Source organism: Oncorhynchus mykiss, chromosome 5, assembly GCF_013265735.2.
Source record: "Oncorhynchus mykiss isolate Arlee chromosome 5, USDA_OmykA_1.1, whole genome shotgun sequence".
In the NCBI taxonomy this organism is placed as follows: domain Eukaryota; kingdom Metazoa; phylum Chordata; class Actinopteri; order Salmoniformes; family Salmonidae; genus Oncorhynchus; species Oncorhynchus mykiss.
The window spans coordinates 21,414,672-21,433,748 of NC_048569.1; the positions used below are offsets into that span (position 1 = coordinate 21,414,672).

General features: G+C 46.7%; 1 protein-coding gene across 2 annotated transcripts in view; it reads right to left on the reverse strand.

Moving 5' to 3' along the window:
* The window catches only part of grk3 (G protein-coupled receptor kinase 3), an 80,076-nt gene that overhangs the window by 52,867 nt on the left and 8,132 nt on the right, over positions 1–19,077 (reverse strand). For both annotated transcript variants that reach the window (XM_036977035.1, XM_036977034.1), the window contains one exon: positions 11,827–11,903. In XM_036977035.1, the coding sequence (XP_036832930.1) occupies positions 11,827–11,903 (77 nt within the window). The remainder of the gene's footprint in view (positions 1–11,826; positions 11,904–19,077) is intronic.

Genomic DNA, 19,077 nt, shown 5'->3' on the forward strand with positions numbered 1-19,077 from the left:
ACTGTGCAACACTATTTGGTTTATGGTCTATTCCACTTGCTTTGGCAATGTAAACATGTTTCCCATGCCAATAAAGCCCTTTGAATTGAGAGAGAACATACTCCTTCCTGCTCCCCCTTCCCTCTCTCCTTTATCTCTTCTCCAGACCCTACGCATCATTTCCTCATAAGTCCAAGCCCCTCCCCTCCCTTTCCTCCTCGGTTCCTGTCAGTGGCACACAGACACACCAGGGAACAAGGATTCTGCCTTCCTGCGACCTCTGCGCACACACAAACTATTGTACACATACATTTGTGAAAACGCGCACAAACTCACACACACATTAGGGTTAGTGTGTGTAGAGAGGATCCCTGTTTGCAGAGAGGGCGTTTTTGCATGCAAAGCGCACACACACAGTGGTTGGTGGGTGTTCTTCAGTGGAATAAGGTTAGAGAAGAAAGAGCCAGACATTTTACATCGCTGGAGTCAGGGATTAACCTTAATCACAGGACACTTCAGCAGTCACCAGCTAAATCAACAAATGGCCTTCTCACAAAACACACACACAGCAACGCCCGCATACACACACTCCTAGGATGAGACATAGGCTTCTCTGTGCTTTGTGTCATTACTGGAATCACCTGAACTGGCTAAATATAACCTGCTGATTAAGTCGCCCTAACTCACAGCTCAACACAGTCCACACACACACACACACACACGTCTCCTCCCCTTCATCCATCTCCAGTCCTTTTAGCTGAAGCTGTTTATTCTGGACCCGTGACGTAGGAAGATAGGTAGGTCTCTTTCTCCCGTCTTTACTTCAATATCCGTGTAGACAACCTGCCTGCTCTCTCCCGCTCTGTTCTGTACTTTCATCTCGTCACTATTCAGGAAGTGTCCATGTTCAAACCTCCCACACATGGACACATACACGCACTAAACCAGGAAAACCCCTCAACCACGTTCACTTTGAGTTACTCAGACAGCATAAGCTGCAGAAAAATGTATAGAATTACAGGAAATGAGCTTTAAAACTGATACATTTTGTACATTGTCATTTCGCCACTGCGGCCACTTTCTCTTCCCCACACAATCTGTCAGTCAAATCGTCTCCCTCCAATTCCATTATAAGCCTGTGAAGCAATACATCAAAAAAGTACACTATACCCCCCCCCCACACACACACACACACACACACACACACACATCTAAAGCTCAAACGCACACACTGACTCCCTGGCTCTATGCTAGCTCTCCTCCACAGTGAAGGTCAGTACATGTATAATGCAACACACACACTGGCTAGTCTGCTACCACACAGTGACCATCAATCAGGAACACCTAACAGTATAAAGAACACTGGTGTCCACAACACCTTCTCTCACTCTACACTACTTTCAGTCTTTTTACTGATCTCAACCACTCTCCCTCTTCCTCTACCCTTATCCCTCTTTTCTCTCCCTTCTACCATCCAAACCTCCCCTCCCCCTCTTTCTCCTCTCTACCCTCCCCTCTACCCCCTTCAAACCTCCCCTTGACCTCCTCCAAACCTCCTCTTATTCCCCTTTACCCCCTCCAAACCTCCCCTATACCCCCTCCACTCTTACTCCTCTCTCCCCTCCTCTCTCTCCACCCTCCTCTTTCTCCTCTCCACCCTCCTCTTTCTCCCCTCCACCCTCCTCTTTCTCCCCTCCAACCTCATCTCTCCCCTCTTACTCCCCTCCACCCTCCTTTTTCTCCCCTCTACACCTCCTCTTTCTCCCCTCTACACCTCCTCCTCTTTCTCCCCTCACTCCCCTCCACACTCCTCCTCTTTCTCCCCTCCACCCTCCTCTTTCTCCCCTCCACCCTCCTCCTCTTTCTCCCCTCACTCCCCTCCACCACCCTCCTCTCTCCCCTCCTCTTACTCCCCTCCACCCTCCTCTTTCTCCCCTCCACCCTCCTCTCTCCCCTCCTCTTTCTCCCCTCCACCCTCCTCTTACTCCCCTCCTCTTACTCCCATCCACCCTCCTCTTGCTCCCCTCCACCCTCCTCTTACTCCCCTCCACCCTCCTCTCCTGTTACTCCCCTCCACCCTCCTCTCCTGTTACTCCCCTCCACCCTCCTCTTTCTCCCCTCCACCCTCCTCTCTCCCCTCCTCTTTCTCCCCTCCACCCTCCTCTTACTCCCCTCCTCTTACTCCCCTCCACCCTCCTCTTACTCCCCTCCACCCTCCTCTTACTCCCCTCCACCCTCCTCCTCTTTCTCCCCTCCACCCTCCTCTTTCTCCCCTCACTCCCCTCCACCCTCCTCTCTCCCCTCCTCTTTCTCCCCTCCACCCTCCTCTTACTCCCATCCACCCTCCTCTTACTCCCATCCACCTTCTCCCCTCCATCCTCCTCTTACTCCCCTCCACCCTCCTCTTACTCCCCTCCACCTTCCTCTTTCTCCCCTCCACCCTCCTTTCTCCCCTCCACCCTCCTCTTTCTCCCCTCCTCTTTCTCCCCTCTACACCTCCTCCTCTTTCTCCCCTCGACTACTCCTCCTCTTTCTCCCCTCGACTACTCCTCCTCTTTCTCCCCTCGACTACTCCTCCTCTTTCTCCCCTCCACCCTCCTCCTCTTTCTCCCCTCCACCCTCCTCCTCTTTCTCCCCTCCACCCTCCTCTCTCCCCTCCTCTTTCTCCCCTCACTCCCCTCCACTCCTCTTTCTCCCCTCCACCCTCCTCTTTCTCCCCTCACTCCCCTCCACCCTCCCCTCCTCTTTCTCCCCTCAACCCTCCCCTCCTCTTTCTCCCCTCCACCCTCCTCTTACTCCCCTCCTCTTTCTCCCCTCCACCCTCCTCTCTCTCCCCTCCTCTTTCTCCCCTCCACCCTCCTCTCTCTCCCCTCCACCCTCCTCTTACTCCCCTCCTCTTACTCCCCTCCACCCTCCTCTTACTCCCCTCTACACCTCCTCCTCTTTCTCCCCTCCACCCTCCTCTCACTCCCCTCCACCCTCCTCTTACTCCCCTCCTCTTACTCCCCTCCACCCTCCTCTTACTCCCCTCTACACCTCCTCCTCCTCCCCTCCACACCTCCTCCTCTTTCTCCCCTCTACACCTCCTCTTTCTCCCCTCCACCCTCCTCTTACTCCCCTCAATCCCCTCCACCCCTCTTTCTCCCCTCCACCCTCCTCTTACTCCCCTCCTCTTTCTCCCCTCCACCCTCCTCTCTCTCCCCTCCTCTTACTCCCCTCCACCCTCCTCTCCTCTTTCTCCCCTCCACACCTCCTCCTCTTTCTCCCCTCTACACCTCCTCCTCTTTCTCCCCTCTACACCTCCTCTTTCTCCCCTCCACCCTCTTACTACCCTCAACCCTCCTCTTTCTCCCCTCAATCCCCTCCACCCCTCTTTCTCCCCTCCACCCTCCTCTCTCCCCTCCTCTTACTCCCCTCCACCCTCCTCTTACTCCCCTCCTCTTTCTCCCCTCCACCCTCCTCCTCTTTCTCCCCTCCACCCTCCTCCATCTTTCTCCCCTCCACCCTCCTCTTTCTCCCCTCACTCCCCTCCACCCTCCCCTCCTCTTTCTCCCCTCAACCCTCCCCTCCTCTTTCTCCCCTCCACCCTCCTCTTACTCCCCTCCTCTTTCTCCCCTCCACCCTCCTCTTACTCCCCTCCTCTTTCTCCCCTCCACCCTCCTCTCTCTCCCCTCCTCTTTCTCCCCTCCACCCTCCTCTCTCTCCCCTCCACCCTCCTCTTACTCCCCTCCTCTTACTCCCCTCCACCCTCCTCTTACTCCCCTCTACACCTCCTCCTCTTTCTCCCCTCCACCCTCCTCTCACTCCCCTCCACCCTCCTCTTACTCCCCTCCTCTTACTCCCCTCCACCCTCCTCTTACTCCCCTCTACACCTCCTCCTCTTTCTCCCCTCCACACCTCCTCCTCTTTCTCCCCTCTACACCTCCTCTTTCTCCCCTCCACCCTCCTCTTACTCCCCTCCACCCTCCTCTTACTCCCCTCAATCCCCTCCACCCCTCTTTCTCCCCTCCACCCTCCTCTCCTCTTACTCCCCTCCACCCTCCTCTCTCTCCCCTCCACCCTCCTCTTACTCCCCTCCACCCTCCTCTTACTCCCCTCCACCCCTCTTTCTCCCCTCCACCCTCCTCTTACTCCCCTCCTCTTTCTCCCCTCCACACTCCTCTCCTCTTACTCCCCTCCACCCTCCTCTCTCTCCCCTCCTCTTACTCCCCTCCACCCTCCTCTCCTCTTTCTCCCCTCTACACCTCCTCTTTCTCCCCTCCACCCTCTTACTACCCTCAACCCTCCTCTTTCTCCCCTCAATCCCCTCCACCCCTCTTTCTCCCCTCCACCCTCCTCTCTCCCCTCCTCTTACTCCCCTCCACCCTCCTCTCCTCTTTCTCCCCTCTACACCTCCTCTTTCTCCCCTCCACCCTCTTACTACCCTCAACCCTCCTCTTTCTCCCCTCAATCCCCTCCACCCCTCTTTCTCCCCTCCACCCTCCTCTCTCCCCTCCTCTTACTCCCCTCCACCCTCCTCTTACTCCCCTCCTCTTACTCCCCTCCTCTTTCTCCCCTCCACCCCCTCCTCTTTCTCCCCTCCACCCCCTCCTCTTTCTCCCCTCTACACCTCCTCCTCTTTCTCCCCTCCACCCTCCTCCTTCTCCCCTCCACCCTCCTCCTCTTTCTCCCCTCCACCCTCCTCCTCTTTCTCCCCTCCACCCTCCTCCTCTTTCTCCCCTCCACCCTCCTCTTCTTTCTCCCCCCCACCCTCCTCTTACTCCCCTCCACATCTCCTGAGGTAGAGAGTCAGGGCTGGCGAGGGCTTTCAGCCTTGTCTAGCACAAGGTCATAAGATTAGCTCAATGTGAAAACTCACTCTGCCAAAATCCTCACAGCTCACCAATCACTCACCCTCTCTGAGAGACACAACCAAATACACAAGCAATAAGACGTACAGTAACAGCAGGCTACACACACACACACAGGCTCCAAGTCTGTCTTGGAAACACATTCACACCAGTCCAGAGTTTATAAACACACAGGCCTGATGCCAAGAGCTGGACAGAAAGAGAGTGAGAAAAGAGGGGAGGAATGGGGGTATATGGAGAGAAGTGGGAAGAGAAAGAGGGGTATGAGAGGAGAGAGGATGGATATTGTCATTTAGGGAAAAAGTGGTTTGAGGGAGAGCAGCAGTAAGACAGAGTAGTGTTGGCTCTATCAAACTCACACACTGGTTCCAGTGCCCCTCTCTCTGATGGTCCAAAACAGTGTTGTGTGAGTTTGAGTGTGTGTGATCGACCGGCCAATTAATACACCCAGTCCCTTAGCAATTAGACCCGTTTGCTGGAGCAGAGACACCAATCAATGAGCCACTACCCTGACACACGCTCAAGCACACACACAACTGCTGACACTTTGACACACACACACACACACACACACACACACACACACACACACATACATCAGTATACGCATGAGCTGACACACTAACAAGATAAACAGTGATCATCATCATACCAGCGAGCAGTGGCAGAGCGAGAGGGAGGGTGTGTGTGTTCTTCACTCCTGAAGAGAGAAGGATAGGAGACATGGTGAGGAATTGAAGCGTGTAGTGGGGACATGAGGAGAGAAAAGGCATGGAGACCTGGGTAGAAAGGTGGGAGACTTAGGTAGGAGATATGGTGAGGAGAAGAGGCCACTGTAGACTATTGAGACTGCCCCACCCGTCAAGCCCGATGGCCTCGGGCAGCTCCAGTGCATTGTGGATCCATCTAGCCTTTATCGCTCTTGTTTAATGTCCCCTTCTCCATTTCCTCTCCTCCTCCGTTCTCATCATATTTTTTTATTTCTCCTTTAATCCATTTCATTTTTCCCTGTCATCGAGAGTTCTGCTGAGTTCCCATGGCAACCGACAGTTGCTAAGCAACGTAAAACTCTCCATCATCCATTCCAGTACTCTGACAGATGGAGAGAGAGAAAGAGGGAGAGAGCGGCAGGGCAAGAGTAAAAGAAACACAGAGAAAGAATTCAGACAAAGAGAGATGAGAGGGAGTGAAAGAACGCTATGGGGGTCTCTGGAACACAAGAAGCCAGCCCTTCCACCCAGAGAACCAATCATAGCTTAGTGTTCCAGTCACAAGAGAGCCAATCACAGTCAGCCATCTTGAACACGGTGTACATCAGCTTTGTGCACCAGCCTGTAAACAAAGTCTCACACACACGTTAGCGGTCATATGGCTGTATCTGAGGAGCCTCTCTCCTCTCAGGCCCTCACAGGCACTCTGGCATTGAGGGGTGGGGTGATCTCAGTACCGCAATGCGGTATCCACATATTCCCAGTAACCCAGTGAGAGTCAGACAGTGGGGACAGAGTCTAAACATGGAGAGTGCGTGACAGAGCGATGAGAGTAAGAAATAGTGAACGAGAGCGAGAGAGATAGCGAATGAGAGCGATATAGATGAAGAGCAAGGGCTGGATGTCTAACGTGCCAGAGGCCTCCTAACCTCCCCACATGCTCTGGTACTGACATGTGGGGACATGGTCTAACACACACAGCCTAGGCCCTAGGGACACACAGCTGTGTGCACACACACACATACACACAAGTTTGTAGACACTGCTTCAAATTAGTTGCGGACAGGTGTATACAAACGAGCACAAAGCCATGCAATCTCCATAGCTGACATTCGCAGTAGAATGGCATTGCTTAAGAGCTCAGTGACTTTCAACGTGGCACCGTAGGATGATCCTCCTCTCGCCCTCTCAGGGGTGGGCATCCAGGCCGCTCCTACCAGGTGACGTGGAGAGGATCTGTGTTTGCGCCACGTATTGTCACTAATGGTGTCCCCCAAGGCTCGGTTCTAGACCCTCTCTTCTCTCTATACACCAAATCACTTGGCTCCATCATATCCTCACATGGTCCCTCCTATCATTACTATGCGGATGACACTCAACTACCTTTCTCCTTCCCCCCTTTTGACACCCAGAAGCGACACGCATGTGTGTGCCTGGCAGATTATTTATATATATATATATATATATATATATATATATATATATATATATATATATATATATATACATATAGTGTATGTACAAAAGTATGTGGACACCCCTTCAAATTAGTGGCTATTTCAGTGACACCTATTGCTGACAGATATACAATATTGAGCACTTAGCCATGCAATCTCCATAGACAAACATTGGCAGTAGAACGGCCTTACTGAAGAGCGCAGTGACTTTCAACATGGCACCGTTATAGGATGCCACCTTTCCAACAAATTTCAGCCCTGCTAAAGCTGCCCCGGTCAACTGTAAGTGCTGTTATTGTGAAGTGGAAACATCTAGGAGCAACAACAGCTCAGCTATGAAGTTTTAGGCCACACAAGCTCACAGAACGAGACCTCCAAGTGCTGAAGCATGTAGTGTGTAAAAATAGTCGGTTACAACTCTCACCACAGAGTTCTAAACTGCCTCAGGAAACATCAGCACAATAACTGTTATTAGGGAGCTTCATGAAATGGGTTTCCATGGCCAAGCAGCCGCACACAAGCCTAAGATCACTACGCACAATACTAAGCATCGGCTAGAGTGGTGTAAAGCTAGCCGCCATTGGACTCTGAAGCAGTGGAAACACGTTCTATGGAGTGATGAATCACGCTTCACCACCTGGCAGTCCGACGGACGAATCTGAGTTTGGCGGATGCCAGGAAAACGCTACCTGCCCCAATGCATAGTGCCAACTGTAAAGGTTGGTGGAAGAGGAATAATGGTATGGGGATGTTTTTCATGGTTCGGGCCCCTTAGTTCCAGTGAAGGAAAATCTTAACGCTACAGCATACAATGATATTCTAGACGATTCTGTGCTGGCCCGACTTCACTAAATGCTTGTGGCTGAATGGAAGGAAGTCTCCGCAGCAATGTTCCAACATCTAGTGGAAAGCCTATCCAGAAGAGTGGAGGCTGTTATACTGTAGCAGCAAAGGGGGGGACCAACTCCATATTAATACCCATGATTTTGGAATGAGCCGTTCGACGAGCAGGTGTCCACATACTTTTGGTCATGTAGTGTATGTGAGTGCGAGGATGTGTCTTCAGCCCATTCACAGCTAAAGAGGATATGAGGTGAGAGAGAATGAAGAGAGTGAGAAAGAGAGTGAGAAAGAGTGAGAAAGAGAGTGAGAAAGAGTGAGAAAGAGAGCAAGAGAGAGACCACAATAACCCCCCACCACTATGCAATACTACCCCCCCACCAACTCCTATTCTCAGTGTTAGCCAATACGATGACACAGCACCTTGTTCACCATGACTAGAGTATGCATACACACGGATGACACATATGGCTGGGTAGGCAGAATCTATATCAGTTAGCAGAGAGGCCTGTCAACACGGATGGGTACAAGCTACACTTATCAGTTGTTAACCACAGCCCAACATCAGCAGACTAACAAAACACTCCAAAATCACCATAAACAAACAGTGATGGCAGCAATCCAGTGTCAATGCTGTGGTTAGGTAGGTTGGTGACGTGTGTGTTTTAGTGATGGGGAAAAATACTAATTGATACAGTTACATATCGGCATATTATTTTTTACGATATAACCTAGTTTGCAGTTTTCATAAGCGATCAATAAAACATTTCTCATGTCTCTCCAGCAGACACGTGGTGAGCAATGTTTGAACATCCAATCTCAATACGTCTAGAATCATGAGAATCTCAATACGTCTAGAATCATGAGAATCTCAATACGTCTAGAATCATGAGAATCTCAATACGTCTAGAATCATGAGAATCTCAATACGTCTAGAATCATGAGAATCTCAATACGTCTCGAATCATGAGAATCACAATACGTCTCGAATCATGAGAATCTCAATACGTCTAGAATCATGAGAATCTCAATACGTCTAGAATCATGAGAATCTCAATACGTCTCGAATCATGAGAATCTCAATACGTCTCGAATCATGAGAATCACAATACGTCTCGAATCATGAGAATCACAATACGTCTAGAATCATGAGAATCTCAATACGTCTAGAATCATGAGAATCTCAATACGTCTAGAATCATGAGAATCTCAATACGTCTAGAATCATGAGAATCTCAATATGTCTAGAATCATGAGAATCTCAATACGTCTAGAATCTCAATACGTCTAGAATCATGAGAATCTCAATACGTCTAGAATCATGAGAATCTCAATACGTCTAGAATCATGAGAATCTCAATACGTCTAGAATCATGAGAATCTCAATACGTCTAGAATCATGAGAATCTCAATACATATCATATTGCCACCTAAATATCGGGATAATATCGTATCAATATCGTATCGTAATAATATCGTATCGTGATAATATTGTAATAATATCGTATCGTAATAATATTGTAATAATATCGTATCGTGATATTGTAATAATATCGTATCGTGATAATATTGTAATAATATCGTATCGTGATAATATTGTAATAATATCGTATCGTGATAATATTGTAATAATATCGTATCGTGATAATATTGTAATAATATCGTATCGTGATAATATTGTAATAATATCGTATCGTGATAATATTGTAATAATATCGTATCGTGATAATATTGTAATAATATCGTATCGTGATAATATTGTAATAATATCGTATCGTGATAATATTGTAATAATATCGTATCGTGATAATATTGTAATAATATCGTATCGTAATAATATTGTATCGTGATAATATTGTAATAATATCGTATCGTGATAATATTGTAATAATATCGTATCGTGATAATATCGTATCGTGATAATATTGTAATAATATCGTATCGTGATATTGTAATAATATCGTATCGTGATAATATCGCACCGTCAACTCCCTGGCAATTCCCAGCCCATGACCGTACTACCACACAGAGGGAGCGAGAAATGAAGAGAGGAGAAGGTAGCGAGTGAGTGACAGGTAGAGAGAGAGAAAGAATTAGCGCTGCAGTCTCTGAGGGGAGGTGAGAGAGAGCAGAGCAGCAGTAAGTAAAGCTAGTGAGCTGCAGGGCTCTGGTCCCCTGGTACAGACTGCTGCTACTGTCTCACTGTCTGTGATACTACTGGAAACCAGGCGACGGAGCACACTATTGTGACAGGTGGCTGAGACTTGATCTTGGATACAAACACAGGTTCAGTTTACAAAATGGGTTTTGGGTCACAGGAAAAGTTCCAAAAGCTTTACATGTGTCAGAGTGCTTTAGGTCAGCCACAGTGGATAACCCTTTAGTTACCACTGATCACCACTTTCTGTTAGCATGTGAAGAGCTGGAACAGGGTTAGCCAATCAGCAGCCTCATACAGATGGCATCTCGGAAAGGGAAGTAGAGTGTTGTCAGGCAAGACAGGACACACACCAACTCAATCACCAACTTATCCCATGACAACGGCTTAGGGCTGGCCAATATCTAATTCATTTGATGAGTTCAAATGTATGTTTCTGTAGGATATTCCAAATGCCTTGAGCTTATTTTGGACAGATTTAGGCAAGAGTGAAACCTCTCGCTTCGCTTCTTCCTCTCTGTTACACACATACACCAAGCCCCTCCCTCTGCCACTCACACAACCAAGATGATCACTTCTTCCTCTCTGTTACACACATACACCAAGCCCCTCCCTCTGCCACTCACACAACCAAGATGATCACTTCTTCCTCTCTGTTACACACATACACCAAGCCCCTCTCTCTGCCACTCACACAACCAAGATGATCACTTCTTCCTCTCTGTTACACACATACACCAAGCCCCTCCCTCTGCCACTCACACAACCAAGATGATCACTTCTTCCTCTCTGTTACACACATACACCAAGCCCCTCCCTCTGCCACTCACACAACCAAGATGATCACTTCTTCCTCTCTGACAAGTGGTTTCAAATCGCTATTTGAATTTGAGGTCAACAGAATCAGTCATATGGACCCAAACACATTGAGACATTATTTAACTGTAATAAAGGACAAGTTAACCTTTCTGACGATACCCTTTGTATGTCTCAACTCCTCACATTGCGTACAGAGCAGACATTACTAAAACAGGAGTATCAATGAACATTGATTCTGGAAAAAGAAGGCTAAGTTTGTCGTGCCACATACCACTCGCAGCATTTTAGCCAAATACTGTCTAGTCTGTGTTTTATAAATGTGCAATAAGCATAAAACGCAATTATATAAGGAATTGTCAACTCATGTCATTCTGAGAAATAAGGTAGACCACTTGATTTCAACATGTGAACAAAGTGGACAGACTAGCATGCTGTTCAAACTGTTGGAGACGGACAGCAGGGTGTGTTTATAACCATTCAACTGTTTTGCCTTGTTAGCTAGCAGATACATCTAAGTTGGCTTAAACTTGAAACAAAGATTTCTATAAAGGCTAGCTGGCGATTCACTAGCACTTGTGAGATTGATATGAGACCGGTGACCATTTTCTAGCTACAAGAAGTAAATGCATTGTGCATGTTTCTGGTTACATTAGTAACACAAAGGGCATTGTCATAGACAAACTTGAAAGCTGGATCAGTGATTGAAAAAAGCAGGTTAAACTAGTTGAATAAAATAATGTTTGTGGAAGGAATAACTTCACAAGCCCTGAATTCATTAGATTATTGCTGACTGTTTGAAATGCAGTGTATTTTAACTTTAAATTGTACAACAAAAAGCTTATTCAGAGAAATCATTTAGGCCATATTGCCCTTCCTACCACAGCTCCCCTCCCAGAACACATTCTTGCGTGTGTGTGTGTGTGTAATTCTATTGTGTCTGACGTGGAGCTATAGTTCTCATGGTTGTTTGGTTATTGAAAGGACAACAGTACTCTTTCACACAGACTACTCACCGATCTTTTGGTTGAAGATTTTGTCAAAGGTCAGCTCATCTCTTTCCTCCAGGTACTTCTGCATCACACTGCGAATACTGCTCAAAAGAGAGAGGGGCGAGAAAGGGGAATACAACATTAGGAACGTACTTATCATCCTCCACATGACATAAGGTTACAATGAGCTCCACATTGTTAGAAAACTGGAGCAATTTTGAAAGGACACACACAGAATGGGCAAAGGTGAAATCAGAGTATGGACTCCCCACTACAAAACATATTTCTATTCCTCCCTGCCCAGGCTCTACTCTCCTAATTTCACCGGCTTCATCTCTCCTGTCATCCTTTCAGCTCTCCTCCCTGCTCCCCTCCACCTCCATTCCTGATCCCTGCCCTGGTTTGGGCCTCTCCCTTCCTGCCACCTGTCCCCTGACAGAGGGGAGGCCCGGGGGAGAGCAGGAGGGTGAGGAGCAGGGGAGTGGTGGGGGTAGGGGGGACAGAACAGCAGCTTGCCCTGGGAGAGGGTGTTAATGAGAGGAGGACTGGGGAGAATGAATCAATTAGCACCCCCTCCACGGGCCCATTAACACACACACACACACACACACACACACACACGAATTGATGGGAACGTTACCACACATATGGCAGAAGGAGGGTAGCACTTTCCACATGACAGCACATTGGCCAGACAGACACCTGGCCCAAGACGGATTGGTTTAAACAAGAGAGGAGATAGGTTAAGGAGAGAATGAGAGAGATGGAAGGAGGCGGGACAGGTGAGAAATGAGAGCGAGCGAGATCTTGGATGTGTCTATTACTGCCAGTGAGCCAGTGGCAACGAGTGTGTGCTGATATGAACCAGAACCACAACAAATGTTTTTGTTTTTTCATCTCGTTTAACTTGTCTTTTGACAAACTGTTCAGTGATTACCAGCGTCGATTGTTCATTGTATTGATGATTAATGCAATGGGGTTTATTCTGTGATTCCCCGAGGATCGTTGTTCCCCTGATATCAGTAGTGTTGTGTGAATGGTTTTTCCACAGTAACGGAATTATGTTTTGTTAAACTTTGAAATCAATGGTTTGTGTTTGGCATACAGTTTAAAGTGAAAAATCAGAGTCTCAACGTAATTCCATTACCGTGGAATTGCCCTTCTACTGTATTGGGGAGGCTGGCCCAGAACGGGCAGGTTCAGATAGGACTGAATAAAAGGATCATACTAGAAGATGCTAGGCTTGGGCGGTATGCAGATTGTCAGACCTTCATACAGGATATTCGGTAATATCGGCACTGAACACAAGGTGCGCTATTTTCAAACCCCACTGAGCATTTGTAAGCCAAAGGGTTAGCAATGCTAACAAGTACATGTAAAATCCCATTGAGAACGCTAACTAAATGCTAACGAGCACATTGTGAAAATGTTATACGGTCTCTGACCAAAACTATTTTCAGGACAGACATCCCAGCTCATGAACTTATACAAATCACAAAAACATGCTACTCACAGTTTGCTGCACACACAAACCAAATATTACACAGCAAGGCTCTTGATCCAGGAGGAGATTCTCTGCCGTTACCAGCAAGCAAAGCTTCATTTTTGAAGAAGCTAACCACTTAGCTAGATGACTAACTACTGTAGTAACTGAATTAGCAAACCAAATGCACAACTGCAGAGCATGTAGCACATTTTAGACAGTTAAAATAATTAACCTAATAGTTAAGATGTCTAGCTGGCAAACATTTAGTTGTGAATACCATACGGTAACTCAAATTGTATTGGTCACATGTAGCAGATGTTAATGCAAGTGTAGCGAAATGCTTGTACTTCTAGTTCTGACAGTGCAGCAATATCTAACCATTTCCAAACAAGTACCTAATACACACAAATCTAAAGAGGTGAATGAGAATATGTAAGTATATGGATGAGTGATGGCCGAGCGGCATAGGCAAGGTGCAATAGATGGTATAAAATACAGTATATACATGTGATATGAGTATTGTAAGATATGTAAACATTAATAAAGTGGCATTGTTTCAAGTGACTAGTAATCCATTTATTAAAGTGGTCAGTGATTGGGTCTCAATGTAGCCAGCAGCATCTCCGAGTTAGTGATTGCTGATTGAATATGTCCATAAAACACTCCAGCCAGCTGGTCTGTGCATGCTCTGATGACACGGCTAGGGATGCCATCTGGGCCAGCAGCCTTGCGAGGGTTAACACGCTTAAATGTTTAACTCACGTCGGCCACGGAGAAGGAGAGAGGTGCAGTCCTTGTTAGCGGGCCGCGACGGTGGCACTGAAGGGGTTTAGTTTGTCTGGACGTCGGTGTCCGTGACTAGATCACCTGGTGTGTGATGCACAACAGTCAGTGACTCAAGGCTCCAGTCTCATCGTTGTGGGCTTGTAAACAAACACCACATGACTGGGTACTACCGGTAAGCAACATAATGAAACATTTAAATGAAGAATGCGGTCTTCTTTATCTCCTAACATATTGCACAAGTTGATTGCAGGTATTTACTTAAAAAGTTGCTACAAATATTCAAATTTATAATAAAAATACTCCGGCATACACAGCATACCGCCCAAGCCTAGATGCTAGCACCAAGTATAACAGTGGTTGATAGAGGAGACACTAAATACTAGCTAGTTTATAACACAGTGGCAGATGTCGTAAAAGAGGCTGATGCTTAGCTAGCGAAAACACTTACTAGTAGGCATGTAACATACTGGTTGATGCTAGCATCAATGCTAACTAACTAGTAGTAAAACAGTGGCTGATGCTCACAAAGACACAAACTACTAGTGATGTGACAAACGGAGAAAAACAGACAATTGCTTGATCAATTTCCCTTTAAAAACAAGAAAAACGCATAACATTCCACCTGAATTCACAACGCAGCTGTGCTGCTGCAAGCAATGGTTTGTGTTTCACGGTGAGTCCCTTTCAGATGGTTAAGCACCTGTACTACCATTACTGTGCCTCAACTCCACCTCGCAAAGTTTGCATTTCAACACCTTCTATTTTAACTTAAAGTATTACCATTACAGGACTTCGATGCTGTTGCTTGCCTTTCCCACGGCGACTCAACAGCTGTGTGTGTGTGTGTGTGTGTGTGTGTATGTATGTATCTATGTGTGTGTATGTATGTATGTATGTATCTATGTGTGTGTATGTATGTATGTGTATGTATGTATGTATCTATGTGTGTGTATGTATGTATGTGTATGTATGTATGTATCTATGTGTGTGTATGTATGTATGTGTATGTATGTACGTACGTACAGTGAGGGGAAAAAGTATTTGATCCCCTGCTGATTTTGTACGTTTGCCCACTGACAAAGAAATGATCAGTCTATAATTTTAATGGTGGGTATATTTGAACAGTGAGAGACAGAATAACAACAAAAAAATCCAGAAAAACGCATGGTCCAGAGCTTGTGGCAGGAATCCGGTGATGTAGTGGGAAAAAAAGCAGTCCGATATGCTCAGGGCTGATATCGCGCTGTGCAGACTGGCATGTATTATCCAGGCTATAGTGGCTGGTGTCTGAGCTATAGGTAAAGACCGCTAGCAGTGGCTAACAATGACTAAATGGCTAGTAACTAATTAGCTGGCTAGCTTCTGATGGAGGTTCCAGTTATAAGATCTAAAAGAATAGCAGCTGCATACCACATTGGGTGAGGCGGGTTGCAGGAAGGTATATTTAACTTGAAAATGGAAAAAAAGAGACAAACATAATGGAATGCATTTTTTAAAAATGAATATTTACGAGACAAAAACAGACTTCTTACTGCTCACCATCCTGTTTATCCCAATGGATTGCTGTATCTTGTCATTTCTTGGCTTGCAATGTTTCTCAACTTCAGTAAAGCAGGACCTATCATCAATGAATAGGCTAGACCCTCAACTCTGGACTTGGAAACCAGTTCGTCCTTTTCCCCCCCCATTGTACCCCTACAAATCAGGGACTGATTTAGACCTGGGACACCAGGTGAGTGCAATTAATTATCAGGTAGAAGAGAAAACCGGCAGGCTCCGGACCTCGTAGGACAAGAGTTGAATATCCCTGGGCTAGGATATTCTACACGCAACAAATTGAAGACTGAACACACACTCGCATCATTAGCGAAGAGAAAGAGCAGGCGAGCCAGGGCCAGGGAGAGAGAGGAGGGTGCAGGCAGAAATAACCTTGCAAACCGTACGCATACTTCTTGCTAATCTGTATCTCGCAATGTCTGGTCTTGCAGGCCTCGCAAATTCACCAAAGTAGCCTAAAGTTTGCCTCTTCATCTCTGTTTTTATTTAAATGACAACTTTCCCCAGACCATTAGAGCTGGTAGTCCCAATACCCAGAAATAAGTTACCTCTGATTTGTTCAGACGTCCCTATGGGAAAAACAGATGGGGAAAGAAGGTTTGGGAAGAAATGCTGAAAATAAGGTCAGAGGTTAAAAAAGGCTTATTAGATGTTATATCTTTTGTTCTATGAGATAGCAGTCTTAACATGACCTTTATGAATTGTGAAGCCTTTGTGATTTTTATTACATTCATTCTTAAAAATTCACAAAAAGTGACGTTAACTGATGAAGATTATCTCAGAACCGATCGTATATGATCTCCTAAGCCAGTGTTTACCACAGACCTTTCAGCATTTTTCCAAAAACACCATTCATTTTCCTCATAGGCTTTGTCCAACGAACCATGACAGAGTTATTGCCTACAAAAAGATGCCATTACTACCTCTCTATAGTTTATAGTCTAGTTGGACTATAACACAGAAAACAATGTTTTGTGATAACTGCACTCTGATTAAAATGTTGTGGGAAAAAAAAAAAAATTAGTTTGGGTTTTTTCTTAATGTTAAGGATCCCAATATCATTACACACTCCTACTAGTTTATAACACAGTGGATAATGCTAGCCTAGCAGCAAAGCTAAAACCAGGGTAAGAATTTAACCAATAGTACTAGTAGTAACATAGCTGGGCCTGGATCTGTGCCTACAGGTCAACTTGTACGCAGTCCAGTAATAGCTCTCTGTCTAACTGAGCCACAAGAACCAGGATACAGGAAGTTGACTCTTCCTCATTCACTGGAGGCCAGGGGTGAGTCATAGGCATGTCTGCCTGCTGCAGAAACAACTAGCCTGGCTAACCCCTAGTCCCTGGTGGACACTTGTAGAGAGCTGATCTAAATAAGCAATTTGGTGCAAATTCCTCTGGGTAGCCAATCAGGGGATAAGGTGGAGCTACTACAATAATGTAACAATCCAATTATTTCAGATGCATGAAGTGCCTTTGCCCCAATGAGTAGGGGGCTAAGGGGTGTTTCTGGACAGGGCCATAAAGCAGACTGTCCTGTCAGAATCTACTCTCTGCTACACTGGCCAATCAGAATCCACTCTCTGCTACACTGGCCAATAACAATCTAGAACCCACTCCGCTATACTGACCAATAACAATCCACTGACACTCTTCTAGACTGGTGCACACTTACAAATTTTGCACTTCCCTTCTTGGATTTAAAAAGGATAGGACTTGTATACTGTAGACCAGGGGTGTCAAACCCATTTTGCCCCGGGGCCGCATTCAGTCTTCAACGAGGTCCAGAAGGCAGCACTGACAATTGGTTATATTTCCAAAGAACGTTATATTTGCAAAGAATTGTCATCTATCCATTGTTATTGGAATGTGACGTTCCCTGACATCCCCCCAGTCGTCCCTGACTGTCCTCCCCCTCTGGATCTGAACCTGCCTCCTGTAACGACTGTACTCCAACAACCCCTCCCGCTCTCTGTCATCCCTCTTTAGCCTTCTAGTTTATTCCCTCTTCCCCCACCTCCTACCGCACAACACACATAACCTCTCGCCTCTCCTGCTGAGCTCTCTTTCAAACAGTACCAGCGCCCGATCCTCTCCCCTCCCCCTCTCTATCGCTTCCAATGCTGCCGTCAAAATCTCACCTCTCTGCCAGCAGGCAAAGCCTAGGCACAAAGAGAATGTAGCAGCGATGCGCGATCCACAACGTCACAAACAGGCAGCCTAATTCAGATCGTTTCTTTTTCACTCATTGGTCTTTTGACCAAACAGATCAGCTCTGAAAAATAGCTGATGTGAAAATATCTGATGTGATTGGTCAAAAAAACAATTAGTGGAAAAAAGATCAGAATTGGGCTGCCTGTGTAAATGCCAACATATCTCCAAACACACAAACACTCACACCCACTCCAAACATACACACAGCTCTAAACACAAAACACACGCACACTACTCCAAATGCCACACAAACAACTCCAAAGACCACATACACACAGCCCCAAGTACACAAACATACAGAGCTGAAACACACACATACACGTCCCACATACACACAGCTCCAAATCACTCACACATACCAACGCTGGCTTTCAGCACTCCGCTTTCCCTCTCTAGCCTAGATCCTCCCCTCCCAGTCTCTCCCTCTCTAGGCTATACACCCCCCCCCCAGTCTCTCCCTCTCTAGCCTAGATCCCCACTCTGTCTCTCCCCTTCTAGCCCATTTCCCTCCCCTCTGTCTCTCCCTCTCTAGCCTAGATCCCACCCCTCTCCAGCCTATATCCCCCTCAGTCTCTCCACCCCCCCCCCCCCCCCCCCCCCCCCACTCCCACCTCCTCTAGCCTAGATCCACCCCTGTTTCTCCCTCTCAAGCCTATACCACCCCTCTCTAGCCTAGATCCCCCCTCCCAGTCTCTCCCTCTCTAGTCGGATTATTATCATAGCCAATTTCAGGAGATAACACATGCTTTCCATCAATAATCTTTTAAATCCTTATCAAATTAAAACAAATCATTTCCATAAAGCCATCTGAACCCAAGCAGGGGTCAGACAATTCAGATCTAATAATTGTTTCTGGGAGGGTGAGGTTGCAGAGTAGGCTAACAGCCAGTCACTATGTCCACTTTAGACAGTTAGGTTTGGAAGGACTAGCCTATGCAACACAGCCACTACAGTAGTAATGTTGCTGACCCTCCTGACCCTGGCCTGATGGTATTAATGCTCTCTCTCAATCTGCTGTGGTATTACCCACTGTGCTGTATTGGTAATCCTGGCTTCAGCACACACACACACACACACAAACACACACACACACACACACACACACACAAGACTAAAGCAGAATATTCATAAAGAGCAGGGCCATGTATACCATACTACTTCAGTCATTGTTAAAGCAAACCCCACTATCACCCCTCTGACACACTCTTTTATCACAGAAGAATAGTGTCT